This window comes from Bos taurus, chromosome 15, assembly GCF_002263795.3.
Source record: "Bos taurus isolate L1 Dominette 01449 registration number 42190680 breed Hereford chromosome 15, ARS-UCD2.0, whole genome shotgun sequence".
Classification (NCBI taxonomy): Eukaryota; Metazoa; Chordata; class Mammalia; order Artiodactyla; family Bovidae; genus Bos; species Bos taurus.
This window is the reverse complement of record NC_037342.1, coordinates 51713255-51729580: the sequence shown is the minus strand read 5'-3', so window position 1 is coordinate 51729580 and position 16326 is coordinate 51713255. Positions and strand designations below refer to the sequence as shown.

General features: G+C 46.2%; 1 protein-coding gene across 8 annotated transcripts; it reads right to left on the bottom strand.

Annotated features, from left to right (window-relative positions):
* Nucleotides 1-94: 94 nt before the first annotated feature.
* On the bottom strand, nucleotides 95-15078 carry LRRC51 (leucine rich repeat containing 51). 8 transcript variants are annotated; one of them, NM_001024545.1, is given in 6 exon segments: nucleotides 98-743; nucleotides 1014-1162; nucleotides 2070-2275; nucleotides 6643-6780; nucleotides 7376-7438; nucleotides 14623-14716. In NM_001024545.1, coding segments are annotated over 4 exon segments (579 nt in total). In that variant the 5' UTR covers nucleotides 6725-6780; nucleotides 7376-7438; nucleotides 14623-14716; the 3' UTR covers nucleotides 98-601.
* Nucleotides 15079-16326: the final 1248 nt, after the last annotated feature.

The window sequence follows — 16326 nt, the reverse complement described above, 5'->3', positions numbered from 1 at the left end:
TCAGGCTCAGTGGAATTCCCAGGAAGCCCAGTGAGGGGGTGGAGGTCTGCACACAGACCAAGAGCACCTGATAACGGATTCAGCAGACACACAGTTTCAAGCAGAGGATTGTTTTTATCAAGTGGAATCTTAAGCAGAATCATAACACGTAGAGGATTGTTTTTATCAAGTGGAATCTTAAGCAGAATCATAACACATAAAACATGAGTGAGGAACTACTCTGATCTGATTGAAGTGGGGCGTCCAGAGGTCACAGCCCATCTTCCTGGCCTCCTGTCACAGAGGCCTCTGGGGCATCTCTACAGAACCTTGATGCTCTGCGAAGCAACTCTAACCTCAGGATATCTGAACTAAAGAACGCCAAAGGTCCCAGACAGGTTAGATACATTTCCCAGGGCTATGCCATCAGCTGAGGCCAGTGGACCTTTCTTTCCATTTCCTCTTTGTTTCAGTGATGTAAGACCAGAACATGATGCTGGTTACCTGATTTGGGGGGCGTCTTTGCATGGGACAAGGTGATCTGCCGAACAGTTCAAATCATTTATTGTCAAACCAAACGGACCACCCTCAGGCCTTTAGGACTGCTGGGGTCCTGGGAACCTCAGAGTGCATTGTGCTTTATCCGGACCTTCTTCGGTTTGATGTTCATGCGTTTCCACACTTCAGCCGTTGTGCGGTCTGCTTTGGTGACCCCACTGAAGTCGAACGTGGTGATGTGGGGCAGGGTGCACAGCACATATTGCCTGTGGGGAAGACTTGGGCTGGGGGCCAGCCCCTTGGAGGACCCCTTTCCCCCTCCACAAGTCACTCCTGTCTCCCCTGACTGCAAGGAATGGAGGGACTTGAGTTTGGAGGAGACTGGATTTATCCTGACTGGCAAGCAAGAAATGCCTAAAGCCTTCTCCCTTCCCCGGTCCAAGCAGAGCAGAAGGATGGTGTTGGGTTTGTAACCCATGCTCTCCTTTCCCTCGTGGGGGCCTAGCCGGAGCCCACATCCAGGGCAGGGGACTCACCTATACCCCTTCTCCTCTTCAATGGGGTTCCCGTGCAGGGTCAGGCTCCGGAGCCGAGGGAGGGCAGCCAGCTTGTTCACTTCTCCAAGGCGCTGGATGCTGTTGCCATGGAGATAGAGGACACTCAGGTTGAAGAAAGTTGTCAGGACCTGTTGGGAAAGGAGACTGGAAGCTAGACTGGACAAAGCCGTGTATCTGCTCAGGACTGACTGGTGGCCAAAAAGGAAGTTTGGGGAACAACCTGTCACCTTCACAGCCATGCTGGATTGAGATTGACTTTAGCATTTCATTTACCTTTGAAGGGGTTCAGGGGCACCACACTGACAGCACTGTAATCCAAGGGGCAGGAAGTACGGACCTAGGTCCCACCACTGCCACTGACTTGGCAGGCACCTGTGTGCTCTCCCAGAGCCTTAGCTGTCCCTTCACTGAAGACCATTCCAGCTTTAGTGTTCTAAGATTGTCACAACAGGGGACAGTACCTTGCTAGGTACATCAGAGCTTTTAAAAGAACAGTTAAATTGAGATCCCTGCACCTGGGGAATAGTTTCCAAGTCATACGATAGCTCCTGCCTTTCCTAACATAGAACTTGGATGAAAAGAGGCCAGCCAGTCTTGTTTGTTCCTTCGCATTTAGCCTGAGTTCATGGAAAGTAACTGCTGTTCTTTTAGTGACTACCTCTATTGAAGAAGTTGGCACAAAGCACAGTGGGTGCCCAGTAAGCTACAATTTTACTTTAGCCTCCTACGCGAGGGCTTGGTGTGTGCTGGTTGCTTTTCATACGTTTTCGTTTAATCCTCACAAAATGTTTATAATGCTGGCCTTTTTATCCCCATTTTTCAGACAGGGAGGTTGAGGTTTTCAAAGGTTAGGAGCTTACCCAAGGTCACAAAGTCAGTAAGAGTCACATCTAAGATTTGAACCTATAACTGTGTGAGCCCACAGCTGTGTGCTTTGCACAGCACCATGCTGCATCACTACTTCCTTGACAGCGTGGGAGGTGGGGAGACTGGGGCTGGACAAGGTGGCTTTGGGCCCGCCCTGACTGGACTCACAGGATCAATGGAAGTCAGGTCATTGAAGGACAGGTCGATCCAGGCCAGGTTCTCTGGATGCTCCAGGAGCTGTGAAACCGCATGGTTGAAGTCTCTCAAGTCAGTGAGGACATTGTTGTTTAACCACAGGGACTGGGTCATTGACTTCCCCGACTTCGCGTGCCTTACTGGTCGTAGCCCTGTCCGGGGCTCCTCGCTTAACAGATCTGTGGGCACAGAGTGAGCTTTGGGTATGTTATCTTTGCTTTTCTGGCTCTGGGGGGTGGGAAGGGACAGAGCTGGGAGGGTTTGTAGCTAGAGGAGCTGGCAGGGCCATAACCCCATGCTTGTGTCTTGTGCAACTGCATGCACTGTCCCACAGGCCCCAGCAGTTGGAGCTTGGATTAAGGGCCAAAGACTTCCCATCCCAGGCTCTTGGTTTGGGTCACATGCTCATGTCGACTGTCATTAGGTTCTCTGTATACCACCCCTTGGAGAAGGAAATGGCAACCCACTCCAGTGTTCTTGCCTGGAGAGTCCCAGGGATGGGGGAGCCTGGTGGGCTGCCGTCTCTGGGGTCGCACAGAGTCGGACACGACTGAAGCGACTTAGCATTAGCATTACCACCCCTGTGTGGGAATTGGAGGGAGGCACATTTTATAGATGAGGAAACCAAGAACAAGAGATGTTGGACCTGAGCCAAGATGCTAAAGCACAAAATCCAGGATTAGCCACCAGCAGACCCTATAGAGTTCCACTTCAGCGTTAACACACTCTGGATGTCCGTCCCCTTCTTCTGTTAATAGTAACTATGTGCATCATACTGGACATACAGTGGTGAACAAAATGAGCGAGAGGCTCTGTATGGTAATAGAGCAGGGGTAAAGCAGATGTTTGTCTTGGAGGCGTCACGTGGGCAGAATGAAAGCAAAACAGTCAATATAATATGATAAATGGTCTTTAAATTGTGGAAGCACAGGCGAGGGGCTCCTAACCCAGTCTGAGACCTCAGGCAAGTTTCCCAGGGAAGGCTGAGCCTGAGCTGGATATCTCAGTGGGTTAGGAGACATTAATCAGGCAAAGGAGTGGAAAAGGTGAGAAGAGCGCTAGCAAAGGCACAGAGGTATGGGGTAGCATGGGCACACACGTATGTGCTGTGCAAGGGGGCAAGGAGGGGAGAGGAGGCGAGGAGCCTTGAAGACCAGGTTGAGCATCTTAGACTTTATCCTGTAGGAGGTGGGAAGCCACTGGGGGGTTGAAAGCAAAGGAGATGATTCACATCTTTCAGAAATGAAAGATCGCTCTGAAGCTTCCATTTTGGCTTTCAGTCATCCAAGCAAGGATGAAGGGGACACACAGCATGACTTGACGGTTGACTAGATGTAAGGGTAGAATAATATTCAAGGTGTTGTTCAGTTTCTTGGTATTTGGGGAAATGTCAGTCCTATGGGGTGATGGGGATGAAAAGGAGAAGCACGGTTGGGAAGGTGGGAGTTCAGGCTTGGCCGTGGCATGTCTGAGGTTCCTCTAGTACAGGAAAGAGGAGCAGCCAAGTAAGCAGTTGGATACGAAAGTCAAGCTCAGGAGAGACAGACTTGAGAATCATTAGCATAGGCTGTATAGAAGTTAGTAAAATAGATGAGATTGTTCAAGCAGAGTGAGAGGAGAGGGGGAAGGAGAGAGGAAGAGGGGGATTCCATTTAAAGAAGTCAGTGAGTCACCAGGGCAGGGCAGGGAAAACCAGGATGGGATAGTTTTAAAGATGCTCAGGGAATCCATAGTCTGTAGGAGTTTCAGGGAAATAAACTGAAAAGTAATTTTGGCAACTCAGAAGTCCTTGGTGACTGTTGAGGGCTGTTTCAATGAAATGACAAGGGCCTGGGGGCAAGCTAGATTGGAGTGAGTTCAGGAGCAAATGAAAGGTAAGGAAATATAAACAGGTGGTATAAACAGCACCCTCAGAAAGTTTGGCTGAGGAGTAGAGTTGGAAATAGAGCAATTTTTTTTTTTTAAAGAGCGATCTTAGAACCCATCTGTATGGACCCCTTCCCTTCTTTTTTTTTTTTTTTGTTTTTCAACAAATAAGGTCCATGCAGAGAATGGGCTCTGCCTAAGCTTACAGACTTGTAAGTGGCAGAGCCAGAACCACTCATCAGCTCAGCTGAGGTGATTAGATGTTTCCTGTTGTTCCTATTATGCCTTTAGTTACTTGTCTAAAGCTGCCTCCCAGAAAGGAAATTATTTAGTATTTTCTGAACTGGCCAGCTTGTCTTCAATCTCCCCTCAGCTCTGACTGGACACGCTTCTCTTCCACCCCTACCCAACTTGAACTCAGCTGCAGGTCAGGCAGCATCCACCAGATGGCTCTCTGTATTAGTCCTGGAGTGAGCACAACCCACAGGTGGGGCCTGAGGGTGGGGGGAGGTGGCAGGAGGGTCTTGTCCTGGAGGAGAGTACCCTAGCTTATGAATAAACTAATCCTGACCTGTGTAGCCTCACATCTCCTGACTTCGAACGCTGAGATGAAAGAGGAGTAAAAGTTAAGATCAAAATAAACCTGCATACGGACTAGTCTCCAGTTTGATGAGGCAGTGGCTTGGGAATACCACCAAGCATAGGGCTGATCCCTAGCTCAGGGGGAGCTCCTGGGGATGGCATTGCCTAAAAGTTGAGGCTGCCTGGGGTTGCTCTTATCACAGGTGGAGGAGGGAGTCCAGGTTGCTATGGTTACTGAGAATCAGACTCCATCACAGCACTGCATTGCCCGAGGATCAGTCAAAGCTGCCCTGTTCAGAGTAGGCCAAGATAGGGCTGGAAACTGGACCAAAACGCCAACATTCAAAGAACTGGGGATTGTCTACCTCCAGGATGATCTGAGGAAAACATAATCTGTCTTCATATCTCCTGAAGGGTTGCTGTGCAACTTTCCCCATGTGTCCCCAGAGGGCAGGAGTTAGTCTGATGTGAAGAACTTCTGTATGTCATTGCTCACCCTGGAATGGAAGGGTTGGGAGGTATGTGGCGTTGGACTCCCTAAGCTGTAGGAGTAGTTAGAGGACTGTGCATTGGAGGTGGTAGGCTGTTTGTCTTCTAAAGTCACTGTCATTTCAGATTCTGTGCTCCATATATTAATTCGGGAAATTGTGTACCAAGTTCCCCCAAACCACCCTGTCCTCTAACCCCAATTCTAAGTAAATACACCAAGTGCTGTGGAGAACCTGAGGCAACTGGCCTTTTGGGGCTTAGATGTACCTCTCTGCTTGTCCCTTCCTTGCTTAGCAAGAAGCACCATGCCTGGCATACGTGTACAGACTGACACACATATTTAGAAGTGCTTAATCATAGTTCGGTGCTCAGTATTTAAGTACTGAATGAAAGGGCATCTGTACAGATTATGTTTGGTGCTGTGCAGTTATCCTTGGTCATAGTAACTTCTCTCCTCATTCTGAGGACCGTGGAGGGCAGAACTACATCTCCCCACTCAGAGCTAGGAATTCCCAGGGTGGGTGGGAGTCATACTTCCTTCTTCCTCTGTCACCTCAGCTATCTTGTGCATAGCCATTATTTCAGCTACAACCCTGTGGAACATAGACTCCCATCAGTCAGAAGTGATGGTGTGCATAAGAAAGGAAGATCACAGCCAGTGGGTGTGTGAGAGAACAAGCAGGAGTTATTGTTGTGACTGATGTCAACCCAAGTTATAAGTACCCTAAACCCAAACCCAAGTAGTATCCAGTATCCTTGATAACTATTCATCTGCTTCTTGAACTTAAAGGTGGCCGCTGATTACCTAAGAGAGACAACCAAAACCAGGTAATGCGTCTAAGATAGGCCAGCCTTTGTTCTGTGAGGGCAGACGTACTGATGTGTTTATGAGAGCAGATAACAAAGACAGAAGAACTTCCCTGGGAAGCATATTACCTTGAGAATATGATCTTGCTGAAGCCTCCCTCTGTCCCCTCCTGAGAGGTACTAACTGCCCCCTTACAAACACACTGAAAGATAAGATGAGCGTGGGCAGTGCTGGAACATGCAATAAGTGTGGGTGATAATGGAATAAATGTAGGTATGACCGGAATGAATATAAAATTTGTCAATAACTATTTTGACTGCAAACATTCCAGTTTGTTAGTAACAAGACCGTGCATGTTTCTACCGGTGATCAGGACAGGCTTGTGTCCTGAGATAGGAGAGAAGGTTTTGCCTGTTGACTGGGATGCTGAAGCAGCCTGTATTTTTCTTTTATTAGTCTCTTCTCTCCAAGTAAGAAATGGAGAATAAAACTATCAGCTGATAGACGAGCTCCCCAGTTTTCTTCCACCTGACTTTCCTGCTGTAGCCTGGATTCTTTTGAAGAACATCAGTTACCCTAAAAGCCCCCTGGGTTCCTTTCAGATGTGCTGATTTTTTAAAAGGTCAGATTCTTCCACTCCCACCTCCCTACCCACTACTTCTCCCCAAAATGACGACAAAAATCCCATAGGCTTATGGGAAGAATCTCTTTAGGCTTTTAAATAAAGGGCTGGTTTCTCCCTAGGGACCACACCCAGCCGGGCTGCCATGGTGAGTGGAGTGCTGTGCTCTGGGGGCTGACCTTGGGTCACGTGGATGCTTCGGAAGGAGTAGTCAAGAGGGGGCTCTTGCACCGAAGTGTTCATATAGTTCCGTTTGTTCATAGCTCAGGCCATCATTTGTCAGGTGTAAGCATGGGCCCTGGGAATCCGGGTTCAGCCTGGGAGGACAGAGAAGGACTGGTGTTCGGCTTTTGGGTTTTCCCCAGAGCCCTCCACCCCAGCTTTGTGTGGCTGCATTTCTACTTGAAGATCCCAATCATGATTCCTTGCATTTGTAGGGCACTTCCTACTTCTCCAAGCACCTTCACATCCCTGAGAGTTCACTGACAGTTAAAACACCTTCTACTTTCCAGATGAAGAAACTGAGACCCCAGGGTGAAAGCACTTGCCCAAAGTTAAGCCAGTGAGTCAGCTGAGGACTGCCATTATAGTCTCCTGAATCCTACTCTGAGACCCTTCCTGCTACTCCACAGTAGTTACCACAGATACCTATCTTGATACCTATCCTCTGATGACATCAGCTGGGCTATTCTGTTGCTTAATAAACCCCTGAGGGCCTGTAGTGAATTTGGTGTCTGCCAGCCCTTTGCAGCCTGACACAGATGGGGATTTGCTACCTTCTCTGCTTGTCTGTCAGCCCCCGTCATTTTTCCATCCAAAGACCTTACTTTCAGCTACATCCTGAATGTAGTTGTACATATGTAAACACACACACATACACATAAAACCAGAGTCTGCCTCACTCTCACTCACCTGTCACTGATGCCTGAAACTCCACCATTAGGGATTCACTCCTTTGGGTTCAGGGATTGTTCCCTGTTAAAATGGAAATACCCCCAGAGGGGTGAACAGTGTTACCGTCATTTACAATGTGGTGTGAATTGTCTTATCAGATCCTTTCCAATTTGTTGGCTCAAATAAAGCTGAGAATTTTCCCAGACTGGGCAGAGCCATGAGACCACCACTCACCTGGGGAGGGGAGAGCTGGCACACTTTGCCAGAGGGGTTTGTATGTGGCACAAACAGAAGGTAAATAGACTGACAAGCATGTGTCCCAATCAACCTCCCCTTCTCATGCCATCCACCACTGTCAACTTTGCATTTACTACCTCACTTGTTTTCTTAAAGGACTTGAGGTATTTTTATCGTAATAACACGCTCATGGAAAAGGCTGATTTGTAGAAAAGAGCTGTCCTGATAGAGATATAATGAACGTCACAAATGCTGGCCATGTGTGTAGCTTTTTTCCCCACATACATAATTTGAATTTTCCAAGTAGCTGTATAAAGAAAAGTCAAAAGAAACAGGTGAAATTAGGTTTAGTAATATATTTTATTTAACCCACTATGTCCAAAATGTCATTCAACATATAATCAATATTAAAAATTGAGATACTTTACACTTACAGCACATCCCAGCTGGAACAAGCTACCTGTCAAGTGCTCAGTAGCCGCATGTGAATACAGGCTACCATACTGGACAGTATGGATGCAGAAAATGAAAACATGGAAGAGAAAGATTAGAAGCCAGAATAAAGGAAGTGAGAGAGAAGTACCAGGGAATTAGAAAACTCTGCTTATCCCCGAAATTTCCTGGAAGCTGAAGCAAAAGGGGAAATTTAGCATATATGGTTCTCATCATTTGATTCAAATAAACAAATCATTTGTATGCAGAGACAATGAAATTCACAAATGTTATTAAAATGGAATTTCTCTTAAAAACCACAGACCTGGTAGCTTGTAATTCCACTTAAGCTTAATACAGTCCAGGTAAATTAGTTTTTTGGTGACTTAACATATGCAAGGATAGAGTGGAACAGGTTTAGAGGAATGGAAAGTGAATTTCTTCCTCTCAAAAAAGCAGCAGCCTCAGGAATTCCCTGGTGGTCCAGTGGTTTCACTGCTGAAGGTGCAGGTTTGATCTCTGGTTGGGGAACTAAGATCCCACAAGCCGTGCAGTGCAGTCAAAAAATAAAATAGATATAAAAAAGTGAGATCTGTCAGCACACTTACAGGTTAGGAGAAAAAGCATTCTCAACTGAGTTTTGGGAAAATGCTGGCTTGAGTCACTTGACAGCTGAATTGTCAAGTGTGGGACAGACCTGGTGGGCATGGGTTGTCAGGAGTTCTCAATCATTGGATATCAAATCTACAGACATGACAAAAAACACTTTATTCTTTTGTAGAAATAGAGGAAGGTGGCTTGTGTTCTCACCTAGACTTGAGGACCCACAATGAGTTTGATGCCTCTGAGTAAGACTGGATATTTTCTCAAAGTGAGTCCTGTGTTGGGACCTCAGAGTTCAGCCCTACAGGACATGGATTTTAGTTTACAGTATTTAAGGGCAGATTTTTATCATTAGTCTCCTTGACCATCAGAGAACCTCAGTGGTGTTCCAAAGGGCTTCTGAATTTGTGTAGCACCAGCTCCTGGTGCATTTTTCTGGAAGAGTTAGTATTAAAAAATGGAGCCCCGATAGTTGGATAAATCAGCCTATTGGAAAGGGTTATTAGTTTTCTCCATTTAAACAACAGCTCAGGCTGTGAACTAGTATTGGGTCTTATTCATCATCTAATACAGGACCTGGCTTATAGACACTCGGGAAATGTTTGTGGGAGGAAAGAATTGAGACACTGCCAAATACAAGGATTTCTGTTTTGGGAGTGTTGATGCTGAACTGCTCTTTCTAACAATTGGCTTCAAGATTCAGCTGTTTGAGTCCACACCTCATTCATAGTAAGATATTTAATTCAATTCTTCGAACATTTGTTGAGTGCCTGCTGTTCTATGCCTGACCAGAAGCAATGAAGCCAAGATACAAATAATAGAACCCTGTCTGTCATGAGTACAGGAAGGCCTGCTGGGTTGCTATTGGTTGTAGAAAACCAGCCTGCATCCAGTTCTAAGAAACAGCTGCATACTTAGTGGATACTCTTGTATTTCAATACTCAGCTCTAGTGTACCCTCTTCAAAGACTTTCTTTCCAAATAAAATTGATCATTGTGTCCTGTATTAATTCTCTGGATGAACCTTATCATGGTCTCCCCTGTATCCATCTCTTTAGCCCTCTGACTTTTAATAGTTCCATCCACTCTGATGCTTGGTTCAGCCATGTGACTTGCTTTGGCCAAAAGGATGCTGGTAAACATGAAGCAAACAGAAGCTTAAAGAGAGGACCTGCCCTCGTGCTCTTTGTCAGTGCCAAGAGAACACCGCTAGCCTGCTGGAGGGATATGAGAAACACGAGTAGGTGAGATACATGATAAAAAGAGCCAGCGATCCCAGGTGAAGCCATCCTAGACTAGCCTATAGCCAGCCCACCCCGAGTCAAGATCAGGAGAGTCACCCAACCCACATGTGACTGCAAACACATGAATGAGTCCAGCCAAGACCAGATGAAACACATGGCTGACTCAGAGACCTGTGAGCAATAATACATGTTTATTGTTTTGAGCCACCATGTTTTTGGATGGTTTGTTATGTAGCAGTAGCTAACAGATACATGCCCCCACTGTACTTTGAAAAAAATTTCATCACAGCCTGTTTCCTCATTTGTAAAATGGAGACAAACCCTGTCTTGAAAACTGTTGTATGTCCTGTAACAGAGGTTCAATAAATAAAACCGGTTGTTCTCTCTGTACTCATAGGCTTGAGGACAGGGACAGAAAGCAGACTTCTTTCTCTCTTCCCACCTTCCCACCTACCCTGCAACTGAGCCTAAAGTGAAATGAAGTCGCTCAGTCGTGTGCGACTCTTTGTGACCCTGTGGACTGTAGCCCACCAGGCTCCTCTGTCCATGGGATTCTCCAGGCAAGAATACTGGAGTGGGTTGCCATTTCCTTCTCCAGGGGATCTTCCCGATGCAGGGATCAAACCCAGGTTTCCCACATTGCAGGCAAACGCTTTAACCTCCGAGCCACCAGGGAAGCACTGAGCCTGAGTATTCACTAAAGGCTTGATGGACAAATGGATAAATAGAAAAATGAATGAATGAATGAATGATATCTTCAGGGTGTCACATAGTTAGCCTTGAAGTGACATATGTGAGGAGAAGTGTCAAGCTGTAAGGTTGCCTTATTCACTCCAGTGGCTGTTTCTGGAGTCTTTCTCCAAAGCTGCTATTCAGCCTCATGACCAAGAGCTAGTCAGACCCTAGTGCCTTCCTCATTTGCCTACACTGATTGACTTGATGAATGACAGGGTTAGGGGCATACCTACTCTGTTTCGAAGTTTTTTTTGCAACTGGAAATATCATTTACTGTTTTTTAACTTTGAAAGTTAACATGATAGCTGAACGAAGTCAAATAGCATAGAGAGGTACATAGAGTAGCAACTAAAAGTGTGACTCCCCATCTCACTCTCCAAGAACACTCATGATTTACAGTTTGGGAATACAACCTCCTATAAGACATACATAACAAAAATATATTTTAAAATGAACACATTCTGTCTATTCCTTTGTAAACCTATTTTTTTTCCTTTTCAAATTATTGTAGATTATTTTACCCTTTTTAATAGCTGCAGTTTTCCACAGAATTTGTGTGTAACTTGCTTTACTTAATTTAACTTCATTTAATCAATCCCAAGTTGGTGATGGAAATTTGTTTTCAGTTTGGGGAAACTGCTAACAATTGCAATCCCTTCCCTCTCAGGTAAGTAGCAACATGATGGCCCAGGAAGCTTTGAGAAATATTCAGATGAAGAGATCTGATAGGAGATTCAACAGCCTGGCCCCAGTAAGAGCTATTTATGGGCTACAGGTGGAAGGAAAAATCGAAGAATGTCATGAAAAGTTTGCCACATAATCTAATGTATTCTGGGAAGATACATCTCCAGGTACCAAAGGGAGGCCCCAAATTCAACCTGGTTCTTGCCCCTCCTCCCCCAAAACACTTCCATTTCTTAGCCTCACCTCCAATTTCGCAGTCCAGCCAAATTCAACTACTCAGAGTAAGTTTCCTGTGCCTGCCTCTGGGCTTCTGCACATCCAGCTTTCTCTGCTTGGTGTACAGTTTCTTCTTTTCTGCTGTGCTAACTTTTAATGACTCAGCTCCGGTTTCCCTTTTTTTCCCCTGAGAAGCCCACCCTCATATCCAAGTCTGGGTGTGCAACTTTTCTTCTGGCCTCCCAATGCACCCTTTATTTACCCTGGTAGCACTCATAACATTAAGATTATCTCCTAACTACCTGTGTTTACATAAATTCCACTGGGGCAGAAGCCATGTTTTTCCCATGGCTGTATCCCTACAGTGGTGGCAAGAGTTATTTAGTTGCTTAATCATGTCTGACCCTTTGTGATTCTATGGACTGTAGCCCACTAGGCACTTCTGTCCATGGGATTTCCCAGGGAAGAATACTGGAGTGGGTTGCCATTTCCTTTTCCAGGGGATCTTCCTGACCCAAGGATCAAACCTGCATCTCCTGCATTGCAGGCAGATTCTTTGACTATTGAGCCACCCCGGAAGCCAGTGGTGGCAAGTAGTAAGTACTTAACAATATGTTAAATACTGTATCAGTGAATAATACTATAAAGGAGAGGGACACAAAGTTGCTATAATTGAGGGCTCTGAGCTGGTCTGGGCTCAGTCAGGGGAGCTATTCCTGAAGAAGTGACTCCAAGAAATCTGAAAGATAAATGCAAATAAGTATGGCATAGGGAAAAGATGAACATTTCAGGAAGAGATAACAGCATGTGCAAAGGCTCTGTGGTGAGTGGTTTCTTGGAAATTTTGAAGACCTTAAAGAAGGCCATATAACTGGAGGGAGAATGGGAAGGAAATTGTATGGTTAGACTGGAGGTTGGAGAGGTGGGCAGGAGCCAAGTTGCTGCTGCTGCTGCTAAGTCGCTTCAGTCGTGTCCGACTCTGTGCGACACCATGGACAGCAGCCCACCAGGCTCCTCTGTCCATGGAATTCTCTAGGCAAGAGTAATGGAGTGGGTTGCCATTTCCTTCTCTGGGAGCCAAGTTGAGATGTTGCCTAATGCTAAGAGCAGTAGGAAGCCCAAGGTATATTTTTAATTGGGAATGTTGTGGGGGAAGTGAACAATATCAGATTTGCATTTTGAAGGATTAGTCTTGTTGCAGTATGCAAAATGGCTGGGAGGGAAGGCAGGAAGGATGTGATGGGAGCTAGGACTAGAAAAAAAGATACTTAGAAGTAAAGTTGACAAGATTTTATAATGGATGGGAATGGAAGAGGTATTAAAGATAACTCATTTTTTTTTACTTCTGTAATGGTGGATACAGTGAGACATTGGAAGAGATCCTGGCTTGGAGTACATAGAGATTATGAGTTCAGCTGAAGACATGCTAAAGCTGAAACTCCAGTACTTTGGCCACGTCATGCGAAGAGTTGACTCATTGGAAAAGACTCTGATGCTGGGAGGGATTGGGGGCAGGAGGAGAAGGGGACAACAGAGGATGAGATGGCTGGATGGCATCACTGACTCAATGGACGTGAGTCGGGGTGAACTTCGGGAGTTGGTGATGGACAGGGAGGCCTGGCATGCTGCGATTCATGGGGTCACAAAGAGTCGGACACGACTGAGCGACTGAACTGAACTGAACTGAAGACATGTTTGTATGTCTTTGAGATATATGAAGGAGCTATTAAAGATGCAATTGGTTCTATAGATCTGGAGCTTGGGGAGGAGGTTGGGCAGGGTTGGAGATACATACTTGTGTACTGATGCATATAGGCGGTAAACAAAGATGTGGATAAGACAATTCAAGAGGAGAGTGAGGTGGGAAGTTAGCCTAGGACAAAGCATGAGGGAGCTTTAAGATAGTAAGTGACTCAATTAGGGTCAGTTAGGAGTCAACCAGAAGCTAGCTAATCATGGCAGGACCAGACACAGGTGCTGTATTAGATTGTTTACTTCTTGTTTAGTTAAATCTGTTTGATTTCCATTGCCTTCAGTCTCTCTAGTTCCCTTTCCCCATTTAAACTTTCAAGGAAAGATCTGAAACTCATTCAGGGTGAAATGTCAATAACCCAATGTAGGCTATAAAAGGGTCTTTTGCCCCAGGGCAGTTAAACTACTTTGAAAAAGTCCTTAAGCTTATTGAGAGGCTGTAGGCTCAAGCTAGAGACTTGGCTGGAAGATGGCAAACTGGGGTCTAGTCCTAGTTGTCACTGACTTGGTGTGTGGCCTCCGGCAAGTCACTGCTCCTCTATAGGTTTCAGTTTTCCAATCTGTGATATGGGAATAAATATCCCTGGACTCACTAAGTTCAAAAGAAGACTGGATGTGAAAACACTAGTTAAGTCGCTAAATATAAAAAACCGGTCATGAATACTGTTAAAAGGAATGAAGCTTTAACTGCAGAACTTGGAGAAGCAGACCACAGAGTAGTGTAGGGAGAAAATATAATTTAAGGACAGAACCCCTAATAAATATGTGAGGGAAGATCCTGCTGACTCTCTGAAAAGGAGGCCCTACCCTGGGGTCTTCCTGCATGGAAGGAAAGGGGCAGTTCAAGCCCCAGAAAGTTTCCTACATCGCCAGAATTAGGGACTATGATTTACTCTAATCCTACTCCCAGGTTTTGAAGACTTAGTCGACCAGAGGAAAACCAACCCCACGTTTGACGGCGTTTCAGATCTCCCAGGATATGTCACGGATTTGAGACAGTAGTACTGCGGGGAGGGATCTGTCTGGGTATGTTTCTCAGAATTCCCTTCACTCCCCTCGCCCATTTATCCCACAAAGGTTTGTGTCTTGTTCACTGTGAAAAGGAGTTAGAGGCAAGGGGTGGGGGGGTAGGTCTCAGGTTCCCAAGAAAGCAAGCTGTTAAGTCTTTCAGTGTGCCCCTCCCCTCTCCACAGAGTTCTTGTACCCTAGAGCAGGCTTCCTGTTTTCCCTCCCAACTCACCCGCAGTTGCTTCCCCTCCAGCCTCGAAGTCCACTACCTCAAGGTTACTCAGCGCAACTCCATGGTAACTGTTTACGTCACCACGTCCCCTCTAAGAGCCGTAGGCGCTGCCGCGATGCCTACCGGGAACTGTAGTTCCTCAAGGGAAGGGCTCCAAAGCCGCGGGTGGTGCTGGGATTTGCAGTCGTCTTGGCACTCAAGCCGCGGGCCAGGGTCCGGAAGTTGTGGCACCCTTTTCCCCTTTCCAGTGGCCCTCACACTTCCTTTACCCCGGTCCTTCAGGCTGCTTTTGCGTGCGACGCCAGCCTACAGGGGCCAATCGCAGGGCGACGAGAGGGGGCGGGACCATAGTTTAAACTAATTGTGCGCTCACAGCGCTAGCGCGGGCCCGAGAAGAAGGCGATCCTGGAGAAGTGAGAGTCGGAGCGGGAGCGCGCGGCCAGGTAATCGGCGCGGGCCCGCTACTAGCGTGCGGCTGGGGCGCCTCCAGGGATGCCCGAGTCTAAAAGAGGTGCTGAAGAGGCGGGTGCGGGCGGAAGGCCTCCTTCATAAGCGAGGCTGACTGGGGAGAGTCTTTCGAGGGTAAGGTTTGTAAGGAAAGGGCCTTGTCCGAGAGGAAGGTGCGGGGCGTGCTTAGGGGGAGGGTGTGTTTGGGGGCGTGTCCGTGGAATTGTGTCGGGGGGCCGACGCGGGTGTGGGTAATGCAAGTTCCTGAAAGGAGTGTCGCCGAGGGTTTCTGTAGTGGGAAGTCTTCGCCTATTATTGTTAACAATAGTGGTAGTAGTAATAATAAACATTTTCTGAGGACCAACTACGTTTCAGACACTGTGCCACACCCTTTATATGGATCATCTTTTTAATATTCCTAACACTTTATTATAGTTTATTACAGATGGGCCGCCTGAGGTTTATGTTCAGCTTGGCCCCGGTTACATAGCTCGTGCATAGTTGGCTATACAGGGGTTTTTTGTGGGTTGGGTCTAAGTGAAGGGGAGGGATTGTGTTGGCTGTGAGGGTCGTCTTCGACGAGTCAGTTTCTTTTGAGTCTCACTTTTTTCATATGTAAACAATGAATTTACCTGCCTTATCTACTTTCCTGTGGTTATTAGGGTCAAATCAGGTGAGCTGTTTCTTGCAAGCATCTTGGAGAGTACACATTTTTGAGTATAAGTGTTGTGACTGCTGTGAATATATGGGAAGCTAGAGGGAATGTTCAAATCAGGTAAGGCAGCCTTCAGCCTGCAGGGTTGAATGTGTTCCCTCCCTTTCTGATCCTGTGTGGTATTTTCTCCTTCAGAGGAAGAAGCGCATACTTCTTTGTGAAAGCTGCCAAAGTACTCTTTTCTTGGCCCAAGTTCAAGCAAATGATGACTAATTATAAAGCCTGAATCCTAATCCATAGCCAAAAATTATACTCCCCAAAACTAGCAGATCTTAACCAAAAGCTCATATAAGGGACATTTCTATTTAGAATGTTCTTTTTTTAAATTTGTGGAATATGGGAGTGGAAAGAATGCCTTGAACTGAGACTCGAGTTCTAGAACTGTTAGGATGAGGGAAAGCCCTGCCACAGATGGCTAAACAGAGCTGATCAGGAAATGTTTTGGCAGCTTTGTCTAATTGATAAAACCATACGGTCAGTAGGTATGTTGGAGGCCATTTATTTCAGCACAGTGTACATTAAACAGACTCAAGATGAGCCTTTCCAAGAATGAGACCACCCCCAAATGTTAGAACAATTCTAATAAATAGCATAGTTTTGTGCTTTCAGTGGTTATTTCATTTTACTGATATATGTTTACTGTTTTTTTCATCATTCTTTCCTGC

What these genes read in the sequence shown, in the direction of transcription:
- LRRC51 (XM_059874692.1), bottom strand. Translation starts at nt 6,724, where the DNA reads ATGAACAAACGGAACTATATGAACACTTCGGTGCAAGAGCCCCCTCTT. An exon ending in AAGCATCCACGTGACCCAAG is followed by an intron (nt 2,276 to 6,642) that starts GTCAGCCCCCAG and finishes CTGTGCCCACAG; the next exon opens with ATCTGTTAAGCGAGGAGCCC. An exon ending in GAAGAGGAGAAGGGGTATAG is followed by an intron (nt 744 to 1,013) that starts GTGAGTCCCCTG and finishes TCTTCCCCACAG; the next exon opens with GCAATATGTGCTGTGCACCC.